This window comes from Dendropsophus ebraccatus, chromosome 12, assembly GCF_027789765.1.
Source record: "Dendropsophus ebraccatus isolate aDenEbr1 chromosome 12, aDenEbr1.pat, whole genome shotgun sequence".
Taxonomy (NCBI): domain Eukaryota; kingdom Metazoa; phylum Chordata; class Amphibia; order Anura; family Hylidae; genus Dendropsophus; species Dendropsophus ebraccatus.
In genome coordinates, this window is record NC_091465.1 from 38,239,644 (window position 1) to 38,257,698 (window position 18,055).

The 18,055-nt window shown below is 39.0% G+C and overlaps 1 protein-coding gene across 1 annotated transcript in view; it reads left to right on the forward strand.

Moving 5' to 3' along the window:
• Positions 1 to 18,055, forward strand: part of SIK2 (salt inducible kinase 2) — a 124,923-nt gene that overhangs the window by 31,660 nt on the left and 75,208 nt on the right. The window contains exons 2-3 of the mRNA XM_069946971.1: positions 12,763 to 12,879; positions 14,125 to 14,188. Of these exons, the coding sequence (XP_069803072.1) occupies positions 12,763 to 12,879; positions 14,125 to 14,188 (181 nt within the window). The remainder of the gene's footprint in view (positions 1 to 12,762; positions 12,880 to 14,124; positions 14,189 to 18,055) is intronic.

Below are 18,055 nucleotides of genomic sequence, written 5' to 3' on the forward strand. Positions count from 1 at the left end.
ATTCAGATACCCCTGCTGTGCTTGGCATTTCATACAGAATGAGACTGCTCGCCTGTGGAATGACTAATCCTCTATTTATTAAGAAAAAGCCTTTTTATTAACTCCACAATTAATAAAAATAAATCTCCTTTAAGCCAAGAACAACCATGGATATTCATTCAACTTTCCCTCCTGCTTTATTCTTTTATGTTCCCCCTCACTTCTCTAAAAGAAAAAAAAAAAAGAAAAAAAAAAATATATATATATATATATATATATATAAATTTTTGCCGGTTAAGCTGTGAATTACATTGCAATGACATTGGCATTTTTCAACATTATTCTATTAAGTATGGGTTAGAAGGTGAACGTTTCATACTAATACATGCTTGGTAGGTTAATGGTGGTATTGGTAAAGCTCACGCAGAAGACTCGTATTTATCTTTTTAAATGGCCATTTACTGGAATAGGCATAGGCCTAAGATGATGGCTGTATGCAAAGTTCTGTCTTAGAGGCCTGTGCTAAGCTGCTGTATGCATTCCTTCTTCGTCCTCTGCATGATTGAGATACAAGGGTCAGTGTCTTATAAATCAATCATGCAGATGTGGGGGAGGCATGAATGCTGCAGCTCAGCACAGCATCTATTACACTTAAGCTGAGAAATAAAACCTTATTTTACTACTGTACAAACAGCAGACAGTTATTTGTTTTATCTTCCTATTAGTTCTGGGCATAATACAGAGCTGACAGATTTCTTATTAGCTGGCCTGCATGATCATCTGAGGAGGGGCCTCCTGCCTCTTCAGTTGTTAGCGGGAGAAAAGGGCCCCAACATGTCCGATTCTTTCATTCTCCAGGAGATAAGACGCTGCCACCATAGTTGCCTGGCAGTGACTTTTTCCTCTCTCCCAATTCAGAATACATGCACAAAGCCAAGTTACAGACTTCTGTTTGAAGTGTCTTGTAGAAGTGTTCAATATTGATTCAGTATGATCACCTTTTTAGAGAAATAGTTACAACCCCTAGCAAAGAACTTTGCCTTTATGGCTCCAGATTGTGTGTGTGTGTGTGTGTGTGTGTGTGTGTGTGTGCTACCATGTGGTCAATGAGAGTGGGATAAATAGAAGAAAATCAGACGGTAGGATTCATTTTGGATTCTGATGTGCCCTAATTTCCCTTTGATTACCCATGCAAAGTATATACAAGAGCAGGGACTCCTGTCAAAGGGCCCTATTCCACAGTAACGATAATCGGCCGGATCGGCCCCATTTGGCCCGATTCGGCCGATTATCGTTCGGTGAAATAGAGAGAACGATCAGCCGATGATCGTGTCATCGGCTGATTGTTCATTTAGGGCCAGACCTAAAATCATCGTTCCCCCACCGCGCATCATTACGGTTGAATAGCGGTGCGCGGCGGATGACCGACGATTTGAGAAGAAACAGCAGCAGCATCATCATACATTACCTAACTGCAGGGCTTCTTCTCTGCGCTGTCTTCATCCCCGGGTCCCACGCGCTCTATCTTCTGAATGGACGGTCAGCTGACAGAGCGCTCAGCCAATCACAGGCCGGGACCGCCGCGGCCTGTGATTGGCTGAGTGTGGCCTGTCAGCTGACCGGCCATTCAGAAGATAGAGCGCGGGGGAGGAGACGGAGCGGAGGACAAGCCCTGCGGCCAGGTAATGTATGATGCTGCAAGGGCTGCAAGGACATCGGTAACTATGTCCTTGCAGCCCTCGCTCAACGATCATCGGGCCGTGGAATAGGCCCAGTAAACGAGCAGCGATCTAGAAGATTGCCGCTCGTTTACATCGTTGATCGGGCCCTCCTCGGCCCGTGGAGTAGGACCCAAAGACAGAAGTCCCTGCTCCTGTACAGTAAACTGATTGGCTGGATGCAAAGTGCTCAATCAGATGAATAAAGTGAGCGGCAGCTGGTATGCATACAGCATCGCCACTCGGTGAACAGGAGCAGGGACAAAGCAAATCTTAAAGTGGGTTCTGTCCAAATATAAAAAAAAAAAGAAAAAGTTCGGAATCATTAGAATCCACATTTTATTTTATCCTTTTTGTGCAAAATCTTTTTACTCCTCTAGTTTGGACAGAGAATTAGCATGCCCATTTATAAGTACATTTCCATTTTGATATTTGAGGGGAGAAGCCCTTTAAAAAAATTTTATTGAATACATTTGGGACCTGCTTCAGTAATGTTTCCCACCAAATTTTGAAAAAATAAATTTTATATATATAAATACACCGACCTATTCTCTACCTAGGGTGTATAAACAGGCAGATGTCACACTGTAAAGTCGTGTTATGCCACACGCTCCAACTGAATTGGATCAAAAAATAGCTTTTATGTGTATAATTTCAAAACTGTAGAAATTCCATGTAAGCTATAATATAACTGTATGGACCAGGGGTGCGGTGTGCATTACAGCTATAGTGACAGGTTATCTTCTGCTTTTTACTGCATCTTTATGATTCACCCTAGAATCTGCATAAAATGAATTCTCCTGAATTCTCAATAGCTCCTGGGGAGTATTTCTAAAGCCGACTCCTAGACAGCTCGTCACACTACTGCTAGTGAGTAATGTTCTTCCTGCAGCTTGGCTATCGCCGCTGTGGATCTTGAAAACAAATTCTAAAGGAGTCCAGAATTAGGTTTTAAAAAATAAAATTTAATAATAGAGATAAACAAAACTGCTTTATACACACGTCCCATAATCTACGGATCCGTATTTTCGTATTGGAGTTAATGCACATAGACAACAATGTGCACTAATTCGAATACGGAAATACGAATCAGTAGATTACGGGACGTGTGAATAAGGCCTTACAGTAAGTTACACAAACCCGAACTCTCTGCTTTTGAATCCCGCAGCCTGAGGAAGATGGATGCAGCCCTAGGCCGTGTGAATGGTGTTCTGTAAGTTGCAGTATTAGTATTGAGGTCTGGCTCCTATGGTCTATGTGCCTATGTATTTTATTTATTTATTTTTTTTACGTATGACATTCCTGACAAGATGAAAATATATATTTCCCACGTTTCCTGTTCCCTCACAATGAAACAGCTCCGAACAGATGCTTTGCATTAGGAATGGTTAATAATATCTCTTTGTTGGTTATTTTAGTTTTATGGCCTCTTATTTCTGGACGCAACAGAATACGTTGTCCACTCCATTAATGATCTGCCCGGGATGACGAAATGTTTATTCCCATTTTAGGCCTCTATCTCATCTCTGCTGTAACCTACTGAGGTCACAGGAAGTCATCATTTTCCCAACACTGACTTGTTAGCATTTCACAACAGTGGAACTTGGAATTCGGCGCTCATTTGTTTTCCTTTACAATAAACTGCTGGAAGTTGGAATCATTTTATTGCCTATATCTACATTTTGCATAGTTACGTGTTATCAAAGACAACTTCAAAGACAAAAGTAGGGAGGAAATTAAAGGGATTGTCCAGAATTAGAAAAAAACATGAGTGCTTTCTTACAGTGAACACCACATCTGTCCACAGGTTGTCTGTGGTATTGCAGCTCAGCCACATTCAAATTAAAACAGGGATGGCCATTCGGCCCACCAGCCCGGACAGCCAAAGCCATAGATTTGGTGGTCCAGGCATGATTGGAAATTTTAGTTTAGCAACAGCAGGAGGAGTGTATGGATAATTTGATGAAATAACAATACCCCGTATTTTTTTTTTAGTACAGATCCATTTTTTTTTCAATTTATTATTATCATTATTTAATTGTTAAGCCCCAAAAGATTACAGACTAACACACTTCTATTTTTTTCTGACAATGAACTAAAAAATGGAATTCGCAGCTCAAAAAGAGCAAAAAAAAACAAACCATATATATATATATATATATATATATATATATATATTTTTATTTATTTTTTTTTAGCTTCTTTTTGCTGTTAGATCATTTTTGACCCTTTGGGGGAGATTTATCAAACATGGTGTAAAGTGAAACTGGCTCAGTTGCCCCTAGCAACCAATCAGATTCCATGTTTCATTCCTTACAGACTCTTTGGAAAATGAAAGGTGGAATCTGATTGGTTGCTAGGGGCAACTGAGCCAGATTCACTTTACACCATGTTTGATAAATCTCCCCCTTTGTTTTAGCTGTTGTTTCAGCCTTATATCATGCCCTTGTTAGTACACCTTTACGGAGTACAGCAAAAACTACAGCTCCAAAACAGCTGTTTTAATTATGGCAATATTTTTGGCTGTTTGTGGACCAAAATATAGGCCAAGTTATTAAAAAAACACTTGAACAGAAGAGCATTTACTATTAATTTCAGTAGAGCTTAATAGTACAAAATACAGAATCCTTTGCCCATTGTTGTGCCGTAAAGCAGACTATTGTATAGCCCCCAAAAATAAACGGGCAACAAAACTGCATGCAAACATAGCCTTATCATTTTGCCCTTCTGGTTCACATAAACAATACTTTTATGCCTGGTATATTTTGATGTATTATATTCATGACCCATTGGTAATGGGGTAACATATAATACCAGTTCCCTTTAGTTGTATGCTATACTTTGCCAACAGTACATGGTAAGTGAATGTGCAGCTTTAGTTACTAAGGTCATTAGAAGTATAGCAATGTCATCATGTGAGCCCAGCAAAACCAACATAAAGGAGCCAAAGCAAGTCCTAACAAAGCCCTGTTGTTTGTTTTATTATTATTTATTAACCCTCATTATTTAACCACAAGGCCTTTTCTCCTGCTTTTGGCTGGCTGCTCATTTCGTTTTGGAAGCAGCCGTACCGAGAGCGTGAATGAGCTGGAATGTAATGATTGCAAGGCCGGCTTAGCTCCAGACTCGGAATCAAACCATTGGGACACGTCCTTGCTGTAGTCACTGTGCCAGGACTTTAATGTACTGGAGCAAACAGGCTTCATTTCTGCAACAACGTAGGACATGTATTTAGGCAACATGCTGCTGATTACTGGCAAACATTCCCACTGCAGGAAATGAATTCATTTGGTCTTATTGTTCCTCTGTTCTCATTGGTATATTCATAGGTAGTTGCTGCAAACCTTGAATGCAGATCTTCAAAACTATAAAAAAAAAATATATAATTTTTTTTCAGTATTCCTACTACTTTACATATTGGGCAATGACTTATAAGAAGGAGGCCCAACAGTACCGGAAAGCATCTAACATCAGAACCGGTATAAGGTGCATGTAAAATGCCTCGTGGTGCAGTAAAAAAATAAAGGCATACTCACCTGTTCTGATGCCTCTATTGTGTCATGGCCCGATTCCCGCTTCTCTTTTTTTTTTTTTTTTTCTGGTTCCTTTAGACGTTTTGTTGGGGCAGGGAACCACAGCTCAGTCCAGTGATTTGTTAAGCAGAATTTCCCTGCACGAACAGAATGTTAAAGGGACCAGAAAGAAAAGAACAACAGCAGGGACTGGAACCTGACAGAACAGCATTAGGCAGAGGATTGGGGCAGGTGAGTATTCATCTTATTTATTTTCACTGTACCTCAAGACATTTTTCTATAAACAAACAACCTGGAAAACCCCTTTAAATATTAGGGGACAGTTGAATGATTGATTATCCATTTGGCAATTATCATGCTAAAATTTAGGGACAAAGGGTGTAATAGAAACATTTGAAAACCACAGAACATTTTCTGGTTGGATACCAATGACCATGTTTTTACCATTTTTAACCGCTTTAATGTATATGTATTGCCACTCATTTAGTTTACTTCTGCAGTTGAAGTACTGTGTCACCTACAGTATTAATCCCCATGACCACATTGTATTAGAACATAACTGAATGCTTCTTGAGGTTCGTCTGGTTTCTTTTTTTTTTTTTTTTTTTTTTATGTTGTCATAAGAAATGCACTTTGTCACATAAACCTTCCTTATAAAGTTGCATGATGGTACGATACATGGGGGTCATCTGTTTTATAGTATATACAGCAATTTACCTTGACAGTATCCCAGAGTTTGCAGACAACACAGAAAGATGTATTGATTTTTGTGGCAAACGAAGATGGTTTATTTTGTTCTATAAGGAATGACTGGTAAAGACAGACCTTTAATAGCAGAGCCGAAACCAAGATGTCACCTAAGTTGTAGCAGATATGGATGGGCATGCCAGATAGATGGATAGCGGCATTGGATGGTAGATGTCAGGATAATAAAGAATTGAACATAAAATGGCTGTGTATACTAGGTGTGTGTGTGCCAAGAACAAAATCATTCCATCTTCCGTCATTGAGACTGAGACAGTGATACTCTCTAGATAACAAGGACGCGGAGTGTAAGATTAGAATCGGCAGCCAACCTTCAACACAAGTTGGGGAGGGGGAGGGGGCTTAAAAAGGAAGCAGAACTGGGGGTACACCAGATAGCATGCAGATATATGTATGTGAATGTATTTATGTATGCATGCATGTAGATATATGTATGTGAACGTATAAATATGTATGTATGCACGTATGTGGCCTAAAATGTGTAGCAAACAAGGCTTTGTGGTGTTAGAACACTTCTCCCTTTTTGGGTGGCTTGTATAAAATATTTATAAAAACCAAAAAGTTAGTTGTTCCTGGTGCCTCGTGGCCATTTAATGCTTATGATCTGTGGTCGTTCAAACATTGTGTATCCTAAGTGGTTGTCTGGCTCCTTTACTGACAGATGACAATTCTGGAAGCTTAGATAAGGTAGACTATACTGTATAGGAAAGGATGTGTGCCCCTCAAATATGGCTGCCTTCAGAAAAGTGTGTGTGGGGGGGAGGGGAATAATTAAATAAAATATTTAAACAAAACTTGGGCCCAGATATGTTTAAACTTCTTCTTCGTCTTAGAATGCGGCAGATTTTTCAAGTGTATCATGCTGTTTAATAGGTCACTTTTAAGTTAAGCAAACCTCGAGCATGCTTAGGTTTGTCTGAACCCAAACAGTCGGCATTTGATTACCCGTGGCTAAAGAAGTTTAATGCAGTCCTAAGGCTGCCTGGAAAATATGGATACAGCCCCCTGCAGAAATAAAAAACTGAGAAAAAAAACAGAACTTGGTGTTAGGGTTTAATTTATGTTTAGACTATTAGCTAACTTTAACTGCAAACCAGTTTCGGACCGTTTTTGGCATGTGTTGCATATTGAAGGGGTATTCGCCAATGCATTTAAACTTGTCGGGCTTGTGGAGTGAAATATTTTTACAAATACATTCATTTCCCAAACTTGTTGTTGTCTAGGTTACCGACCACTTCTCTGTTCTAAAGGCAGTGGCTATTGTTGGACATACTGTAACTAATGTCATGTGGGGCAGTTCTTTGTGGGGTTCAAATTACACCAGAATTCTTTCAGATAATGTATAATAATGTATAATATTACATTTAATTAACTTCATTAAGGAAATTAAAAAAAATTCCCAAGAGATTCTATTTCAATGGATTATATTATCCGCTGTTTTTCTTTGCATTTAGTTTGCATAATAGTTTTCATTTGTTCTTTTTTCTCTTCCATCTTCCACACCTCTAAGTAAATATCCGATGAAAGTCAGTGTACTTCTATATGCTTTATGAAAGGGTAATTGCAGAAATAAAAACAAAAAGAGCGGGCGCTCCCTAGAGCAGGAACATCTGGAACCACAAATATTGGCACAGCAGGCACTTCACAAGTGGTCTTTAACCTTGTAAAGTTGTGCAATGAAGGCACAACAATGTAGAACACTCCGTAAACAGTAAAGTTCAGCACAACTCCGATGTCACCCAGAGACTTGAACTCTGGATGGTGGGAGTAAATCCTCCGTTCCAGACAAAATTCCAAAAAAAAATAAAAAATTGCTTCCTTGTTGGGTATCGTGTCCTTCAATGTTAGAAGTATAAGCTGGGAATGCTCCTCACTTGTTCTTTATTGCTCATGAAAGAGTAATTGTACTTTCTAACCACATTCTAATGAGAAATTTGCTTAACCAGAGTTTAATTAGACATTTAGAGGACGACGAGAGGGAGTGGCCAAGGAAGCAAATGAACAAGAAAAAAACCCTACCTTCTTCTCTGTCTTGTAACTAGGTGTTTAGCCAACCTGGCCACATTTGGTGATCTGTTTGCCAACTGGGCTATGAACAATATTTGACTCCCTCTGATTTTCACTATGCTGCGCTCATTCTACAGCCAAAAAAAATCACCATCTTTAATTCTATTCTTAACTAGCGTTGAACGGACCTGTCAAACTGTTTGGGTTCAGCAACGTTCTCCAAACCGAAACACTTGGCATTTGATTCCCCCACAGCTTCTTACATTAGGCGCCACCTAGGGCTGGCAGGAAAATACGGATAAAGCCTATGGCTGTATCCATGTTTTCCAGGTCTCCTTAGGGCGGCATCCAACTTCTGCAGCTGCGGGGACTCAAACGCTTAGTGTTTGGGTTTGGAGAACGTTGCCAAACCTAAAGAGGTTTTTTTTGTTTTTAAAAAGAGGAAAGTATAACAGTACAGGTATGCAATACAGATTGTTACAAAAACAACTGAGCACACAGTTATATTATGAAGATATGCATCTCTGATAGCCATGCAAATTCAGTTCTCCTAAATACCTGTTAAGGAGTGGGTTAGGGACGGCATGTTGAAGTAGGAGGGTTACGGAGGATAGGGGTCAATGGAAAGGGAGATGAACCCAAAGAATTTGACATGTCTGCTTAACACTATTCTTAAATTCTAAATTCACATTATCTGCTGCCCAGCATGTGAAACACAATCCCCTCTGACACAGGAAGGGAAAGGGGTAAGCAGTTGAGGTGAATGGTATATGAAGTGTCCCACACTTTATAAGGGGGAAATACCCACCTATTTAGAGTACACAAGCAGGAAATAAATACTAAGAGCTTGGTTGTGTGGCTGCATGTGAGATTTCATTACAGAGTAGTCTAAATGATATGCCTTACGCCAGCTAAACCATGTGCCCAGAAGTTTTAGACCAGAAAGCCCCTTTATTTGGAAACTTTTAGGATTCATAATTGGAAATGTTTAGTCCTGACTTGGCATGACTTAGTAAACTGCTCTACCTCAGTATATGGTTATTAGTCATTAGGTCACACTAAGTAGAAGAAACGTCAAAGAAGAAGGATCTGATCTGTATGCATTAGAAATGAGGGCCTGACGTCAAATGGATTGTTGCTCTCTGATGACTTCAGTCTTGTAGCTTGTTATTTTCACATCATAAAATAATTTATATAATTTTTTTTATTCTGTGAGCTCTATTTGGGGTGTTATGCATCGGTTGGTTTTATAACATGAAGTGTGTTGAACGTCTATGCTTTCTCGATTCTCAAAGAGCTAAAAAATGAATGCTAGCTGGCCTTACTCCCCCTAAGTATTTTGAGCCATCTGCTGTCTTTCTAGCAGCTGCCATTCCTGAGTTACAAGTTTTTCTAAAAGCCTGTCTATATCCAAGATGGTGCCAGCCAGGAAACTACATTTCCCATCATGCATCTCCTTGATTGTTCCATTTGTGTACTTGCCCCCTTTGCTTTCTTTCCTGCCCATTGCTTTCATTACTATTGCACAGTAAACACAGGATTGTTTTTTTCACAGATTTTGCATCACATCACCCCAGTATATCTTTCATACTGGCTGATGATGTAGCAGAGCTGATGCGTGCATGGTCTAGATATGTGCTGCATAATAGGCATCTGTTTACCGGAGGTGTAGTGTAGGTTTAGATCTCTGCCTGCGGACTGTGAATAATAATATTCTAATTCCAGCCAGACTCTTAAGAACATCCATAACACTTACAATATAGAGAGCTGAGACACAAAGACCAGTACATATGCCTTTGTTCACTGACAGCAAGCAGAGATAGGACTATACTTTTTCATATTACAGAAAACTAGGCTCAGGGACACATGTAAGTCTATGGAAGTAGCACAGGTGCATGGGGGTCATGCAGATAATGTCTCCTGGGGATTGGGTTACCAAGTTAATAGACAGCTAACCTGACCTTTAGAGAGGAGATCACACGTCCTGTGTCTGCAAAGGGAGAGCGGAAGAGGAAGCAGCGTGTTGTCAGAGTAGACACAGAGAAGGATCGTTTAAAATATTGTTTTTGTTAGCCGGATAACCCCTTTAAAAAGGTAGAGGTATAGCTACATTTTAAAGCCAAAGTATATGGAAAAGGTAAATGCTATATGAACCTTCAGTCAATCGAAATTATTGCATTAGGATGCACGGAAGCTTGGTCACTCCAAGGACTTCTAAGAACTTTTTATGATACAATGTATTTCAGATGGGTTTTTATTATTCTGTTTCTTTGCATACTGTGACTTCTGAAAACATTGAAGGATATGACTTTATAGGATTTGGGGCAAAATCTTTCTCAACGTACCAGATTGAGACTAGTACCGCAGGGTTAAGAAGAAACTCACTAGGGATAAAGAGTGAGTCCTGGAGGAATAGTGAGGGAGTAATCAGGTGGTCTCTGTGGCAATCCCTCTGCTGTCCCTGCCAGCTGTCACTGCATCCCCGAGGAGATGAATATAATTCTGAGAAAGAGCTTGAATCATGAAATGTCAGCAGCTTTATTCATTGTGAATGTGCGCGGCAGCCCAGGCTCATTGGATGCTCAGCGAGTCAGCTAGGCTTCCATACAGCTAGAGGAGGTTGTTATTCTCGCTTGTAGGGGCTTATATGCAGCTATAGGAATCCGTGCAGGATTGTGGTTGCACAATATAGTTAGAATCTATATAGATGGATGTATAGTTACAGTCAATGGAAATCTATATGACTTTGTAGATATAAGATTATGTATTCTTGGGTAAAAGTGACTATAGAGGTCCATGTCCAGCTAGAGGAGGCTATTCAGCAATGAGAAACGAGATGTATGTGCAAGCAGAGGAGGCAGTGATTCCTTCTGTATATGAGGCTATGGATACTCACCTGGACATAGTGCAGGTTGGTCAACTTTGTATATAGGGCTACAAAATGTCCTTAAAGTGAATCGTTCAGCTTTATTTTATGCTCAGAACTGCAGACATGGGCAGATGGCTGATAAAACAGATTATACCTTTCCATTAGCTGATGGCTGTTTTTAAAATTACGCACTCAAGTTTTCCTTCTTAGTCTTAGAGGCCGGGCTGAGTTGCAACATGGTTCAGTGCCGGAAATCATATCCTGTATATCAGTCATGCAAGGTAGGGAGGGGTGGAGGAGGAAGGAGGTATGCATGCTGCAGCTTTTAACAATTAGCCATTAACGATAAACGTTTGCAAACAAGATTGTTTAACCATATTACACAGAACGATCGTTGTTAGTTACGATCGCTACAACGAACGTTTACTCCATCTGATCCCAGCAAAAGGAGGAACAAGTAGTGAACGAATGCCGAATTACAGAGAACGATCACCGATGATTTTAAAGTCCGATCTAAATGAACGATCAACGACACACAAACGATTTTTCGCTCATTGCCTGCAATTACACAGGACGATTATCGTTTAAATTCTAATTTAACAATAATCGTCCCATGTAATAGGGCCTTTAGTTTATGAAGCCAAAAAACTGTATATATATATATGTTCCTGCACTGATGGGGCTTCTGTATATAGTGAGGGCAATCCCGCACACATAAGTGTGCGGGACTGGAGGTAATGAGAGGCAGCTGTGATCCCGCAGCTGCGTTTCATTAACCCCTTAAACGCCGTGATCTATAGCAATCGCGGCATTTAAGGTACTCAGTGACAGAACAAGCATCTGTCACTGAGTGATGGGGACTGAGTGCAGCGGTCCCGATCACTTGTGCCGACAGGCAGGGGTAAGCCTCTTACCTCCGTCCTGTCAGATGGGCGATCCATGTATAGAGTCTGCTCTCAGGCAGGCTCTATACATAGATTGCCGATAACACTGATCTATGCTATGGCATAGCATAGATCAGTACATGCAATCTAATGATTGCATGTGTTACAGTGATAAAAAGTGTAATAAAAAAGTTTTTAAAAGTATTTAAAAAAACCTTATAAACCCCCTACCCATAAAAGTTTAAAATACCCACTTACCCATTATAAAAATAAAAAGATTATAAAATAAACATATTACATATCGTAGCGTGCAGAATTGTCCGATCTATAAAAATATAACATTATTCTTCCCGCATGGTGGGTAGCGTAAACGGGGAAAAAAAACACACCAGGATTGCTGATTTTAATAAATTATATATCAGAAAAAAAACAATAAAAAGCGATCAAAAATTTTCTGTGACACCAATATGATATTATTAAAAACTAGAGATCATGACACAAAAAAATTACACCCCAACCAGCCCTGTAGGTGGAAAAATAAAAGCGCTCTAGAAGGCGGGGAGGAACATTGCATTAATCTGACCAGGACTTTAGTGCATCAAAGGGCTCTGTCTTGAAGGGGTTAATCACAGTGGAGTACAGTCATTTTTACTTATTGGGAAGTTGTATGGAATTACATTTTACCTGCTGCTTCTCTCTATCGGTGTATATATAATAAAGTATATACTTTCTATACTGTTACTAATATAAGGTATTATAAAGTACATTTTATGTAAATATTTTGACTAGTTCTCCTAATATTGGTACTCCTCTGTTTATATTAATAGTAAGAAAAAAAAAATATATGAATGTCAGAGGACGTCTCATGCATGGCCGGTCAGTGTCTTACGCAAGTGAAGATCCATGTCAGGGTGTGATTTGCAGGCACATTTTGTGATGCTGTTAGAATTAGATTAAGCATGAATCTCGTCAGCCGGATAACACTCGCTATTCTGTCCAATCTGCAGGTGGCAATAAAGATTATTGACAAGTCTCAGCTGGATGCTGTAAACTTGGAAAAAATCTACAGAGAAGTACAAATAATGAAGATGCTGGATCATCCCCATATTATCAAGCTTTACCAGGTAAGAAGAAAACATGGCACATAATGCGGGACAGCGTCTTATTTAAAGGGGACCTGTCGTGTTGGAAATGCAGTGCAATCTGCAGGCTATAGAACAGGAGGAGCTGAGTAGACTGATACATCATTTCTTGGGAAAAGTTTCAGGATAACTTGCCATATATCCATGAAAATCTCTGCTCATTCTGGGCTAATTAGTCAAGTGGGCAGTCCTAATCAATGATTGACAGCTTCCTGTGTATAATTGTGCGTGTAAAGTCGGTCACATCAACCTGCTCAGCTCCTCTTGAATTTTAATGGCGACAGGTTCACATTAAAGTACTATGGGAAAAAGGGGAAAAAACAAGGCAGAGCGCCTCATAGGGTGACACAGTATAGCACCTCAAAGGTAAATGCAACACACATCCAGGTTTCAGCTCACCTGGTCTCAGCTCACTATATAGACGTATGATAAACCAAGGAAATATTGGCCGCTGATGGAGGTCATCCACCATAGCCCAACTGGGTACAGATATCCAAATGCACAATCCAAGTGAAAAAGAACTGAAAGTTTCAGAAAGTTATATAGATTTGTAATTTACTTCTATTAAAAATCTCAAGTCTTACCATACTTAACAGCTGCTGTATGTCCTGCAGGAAGTAGTGTATTCTTTCCAGTCTGACACAGTGCTTTCTGCTGCCACCTCTGTCCGAGACAGGAATTGTCCAGAGCTGTAATAAATCCCCATATAACCTCTCCTGCTCTGGACAGTTCCTGTCTCGGACAGAGGTGGCAGCAGAGAGCACTGTGTCATACTGAAAAAAAATAAATCACTTCCTGCAGGACATACAGCAGCTGATAAATACTGGAAGGTTTGACTTTTTTAAATAGAAGTGAATGACAAATCTGTATAACTTTCTGAAACCAGTTGATTTGAAAGAACAATATTTTTGCCGAAGTGCCCCTTTAATTCCCTTGTAACGCCACAATCTGTAGGTACTCACACATTATAGTATTCACTTAGAACCATGTAATACTGATTATCTCCTCCATAAAAGGAGACGCTTGTCCCCCCTCTAGGGACTGTGGGGGCTCTCTATGACATCTCTTTGCCGTAATACAGTATATTAACTGATGCCCTTATGAGACAACTCCTTATGATTTTTTTTTTTTTTTTTTATGTTTTTAGTATTCCATTTTACTAATTAACTACTTTATTGCATTATATGATTATAAATCTTATTATTATAAATTTATTTGCTTTATTAGGTTATGGAAACCAAAAACATGCTTTATCTTGTAACGGAATATGCCAAAAATGGAGAGATTTTCGGTAAGTGAACTGACTGCTTGGCTGTATATTCCATGCTTATTATTGACATCAGAGTGTATAGAAATATATACATACAATTACTGTAATGGCGACATAGCTGTATGTAATGAAGATAATAGGGATCATCCTTAGAAGCGGCTATGCTTTATAGATCCGTGTGCACTTAGAGTATAGTCTTTGTACTCCGACAGTGAGCAGTTTATATTACTATTTAGACATTTAACATTTCACACATTTTTAATCCCTAGAGTTTGCTTGCTCCCTCATTGGATATCACAGTAATCTGATGCTTATAGAATGTAGTGACTTTTAATGCAGTCCATCTGCCACCCTATATATAACCATTGTAGACCAATCTAGAGTACAGCTGCATGTTTTACATCTCTAGCAAATACAAAAAAAAAAAAAAAATTTTTTTTTTTCCGTATTTGGGTCACCTGTGTCATAGCTAATGCTAAGAAATAACCACAATCACAGTGACAATATTGAAACAGAACGTTATGGAGATACAATTTGGAGAAAATACAATTGTCTAGATCAGTCTGGGTTGTGTATTTCACCACTCTCTATTGGTAACTAGCACCACATTATTCCAGCATTCAGGTTTTCTCTTGGACCCCTTTAACAAAAGCTTGGGTGCCCTATGCAGAAACAACCTGGGCCTGCCCCCCAACCCCCATTGATGACACTGGCTACCAGGTCTGCGCAGAATTGAGACCCAGGTCTGCACCTTTTCTTCATGCTGCATACAGCAAAGATGATTTTTATTATTTGTACACGAGTTCGAGGTTATTTCTTAAAGGGAACCTGTCCTGCTGTCCTCTATATGTTGGCGCCATTTTATAGACAGGAGGAGCGGAGCAGATTGATATCTAGTTTTGTAGGCAAAGATTATTTTTTTGTATTATGTATTTTGTATTTTTTTTTTCTTTCAAATTACCTGGTGTCAGAAAGTGCCAGAAATTTGTAACTTGCTTATATTAAAAAAAAATCTCCAGTCTTCCAGTATTAATAAGCTGCTGTATGTCCTGCATAAAGTGGTGTATTCTTTCCAGTCTGACACAGTGCTCTCTGCTGAAACTGTCGTAAGCAATAGTGAATCAGTTCTCCAGACTGGAAAGAGTACACCACTTCCTGCAAGCGTACAGCAGCTGATAAGTACTGGAAGAAGGCTTGAGATTTTTTAATAGAAGTAAATTACACATTTCTGGCACCAATTGACTTGAAAGAATTTTTATTTTGCTGGAGTACACCTTTAAGTAAAGATCAGGCACAACCGATCCAGGCAACACCCCAGATTAAAGAACAACTGAACAATATCATTCTGATGTTCAGAAAACAATACTTGGTAAATATAGCAATATTAACCCCTTCACGTCAGCCATATGGCTATATATGTTTCTGCTGCAATAGTCGGGGAGCAGAAATGTATATAAACGTTCCTGACTGTGAAGAGGTTTTAATGTGTGTAGGGCTGTTTCAATGCGATTGGACCTACACACATTACAGCCCTCAGACCCAGGAATGACAGGCAGCCGCAGTCCCACAGCTGCCTGTCATTAACCCCCTTAAATGCTGTGATGCACAGCGATCACAGCATTTACGGTAATCAGTGACAGGACAAGGACAACATGTGCCACTTACCTTCATCCTGTCGGATCGGCGATCTGTAGATTGAGTCTGCTCTCAGGCAGACTCTATAAACAGATTGCTGATAATACTGATGAATGCTATTCTATGGCATAGCATTCAAGCATTCATCAGTATACAATCAGAGCATTGCATATCTAAGTCCTTTTTATATGCCTTTTATATGCCTAAGTCCTTTATAAGACTTTTATATGCAATGCAAAATGTGTAAAAACAAAAATAAAAATTTTTTAAGACATATTAAATAAAAAAACCTAATAAAACACTCCAATAAACATTTATATTACCCATTTTCCCATTATACAAATAAAAATATTTTTTTTAAAAATTAAAAAATAAACATATTACATATAGTAGCGTGCAGAATTGTCCGATCTATTAAACTATTTTTAATATTGTTCCCACAAATAGCATAAATGAAAAGTGGGGAAAAAAAAACCACCATGATTCCTAATTTTAAAAATTATATATTAGAAAAATTTTGGCCCAACAATGTATGCAACTCAGACGTGAAGAAGTCGTGTCAATGTACAGAGTAACAGTCAAGAAAATGAACGAGTGACGACTTTCATTGCAGAGGTAGATGTCAATCACCAATAAGACCGCCCACTGGACTCTTAGAGTCCAGTCACACTGAACCTTTGACTACAAAACTATGTATCTGTCAGCTCTATAATATAATGATAAGATACCATGTTCAACGTGACAAGTTTTTTTCCAGGATTAGAAAAACATAGCTGCCTTCTTTAAAAAAAAAGTGTCACCCCTGTCCTCCGGCCGTGTGCGGTGTTACAATGTGATTAAGCCTATAAGCCTACTATAACTGAGTTACTTGGCTGTCATCTTGTTATCATCATCCCCTGTGGGAAGAGTTACATGTACACTAGCTGTAAGCCCTAGGACTGTGCACACTATCATAGTATCAGTTTTTATGATGGGGACGCAATCTATCTTCGCTTGAATTCTCTATTACTGTTTATTGCACAAACTGAAATGGAAACTTTTTTTTTTTTCTTGGTTATTTCCCAAGAAGTACTAGCCTACTCTATGCCAAGAAATAGAATGTCATTTTCCATGTCTAGGAGCCCCCTGAAAGGCGTTCTGTTTGTTTTCTACCACGATTCTGCTTCATTTGAGGGATCCAGGAAGTCCTACTGACGTTGCTCCCTACCTGACTAATTCATTCCGGCTTAATTGTTTTAACATTTGCTTCCTGTACATCTGAGCTTGGAAACAGGGATTTTCTTCTGTGCTTGACCTTAAATGCTCAGTGTGTCTTTATTCCACTGGAGATTCCCGACCATTTCCATTTGTTTATGCCGTTTTAATGTAAGGACACTCCTGAGACTGTCAATGATAATAGGCGAGCTGCCGCCACACCACTCATATATTTTATTTTTTTTTCACTTTGATAGGATTTTTTATTATTATTACCATTATTTCCTTTGCTATAACGGCATTTAGATTCCTTTTTTTTCTACGTGTCAGTTCTCTATTGAATAAAGGTTACGCCTTTCACTGTGCCCCTTCTTGATGTCCCCTATTACTGCAAAGTTGTGAAAGAATGTTTCTATTGTATTAATCTAAAACAATTCCTGTAACCTAAGGCCTACAAAACCTGATCGCACAGGGATTAAGCAATATATAACACACAAGTTACGGTAACCCTCGGGAAGAGTGTCCAATGAAAATGTAGTAATAATAATTATCATAGTAGTGGTAATAATATTACAAATATTAGTTATTATTAGTAATAATAATGATAATAAATATTATGTTATGTGTTTTGTTTAATAATTTGTTTAGGGAAAATTTTAGAAAAATTACCCTTGGATACGTTGCCACTCCCCGATTTACAGAAATTGACATGTGACTAGGCAGCGATCTGACAGTGTGCATATTGTTTCACCTCTACCATCAATATAAATGTACGAGATACAATACAGGGATTATATATATATACTGTTTATATGTACAGTGGGTGGTGCTGATAACAACACTTCTCTGTGTAGGCCTCCTCACTAGGATGAAAGCCAAGACATGGTGTGATCCTCCACATCACATGGAGCTCACTAAGTAGGATTTTGTGGATAGGAATTTGACCCTAACCTTTTGAAGAAGTTTCAGTTTTTGCCTGAAGTTACGCTTTAATTGCTATTAGGACATTCTGTAAAGCTAGCCATAGTCAGTTCTTATATAGATATCAGCTAAATGCTC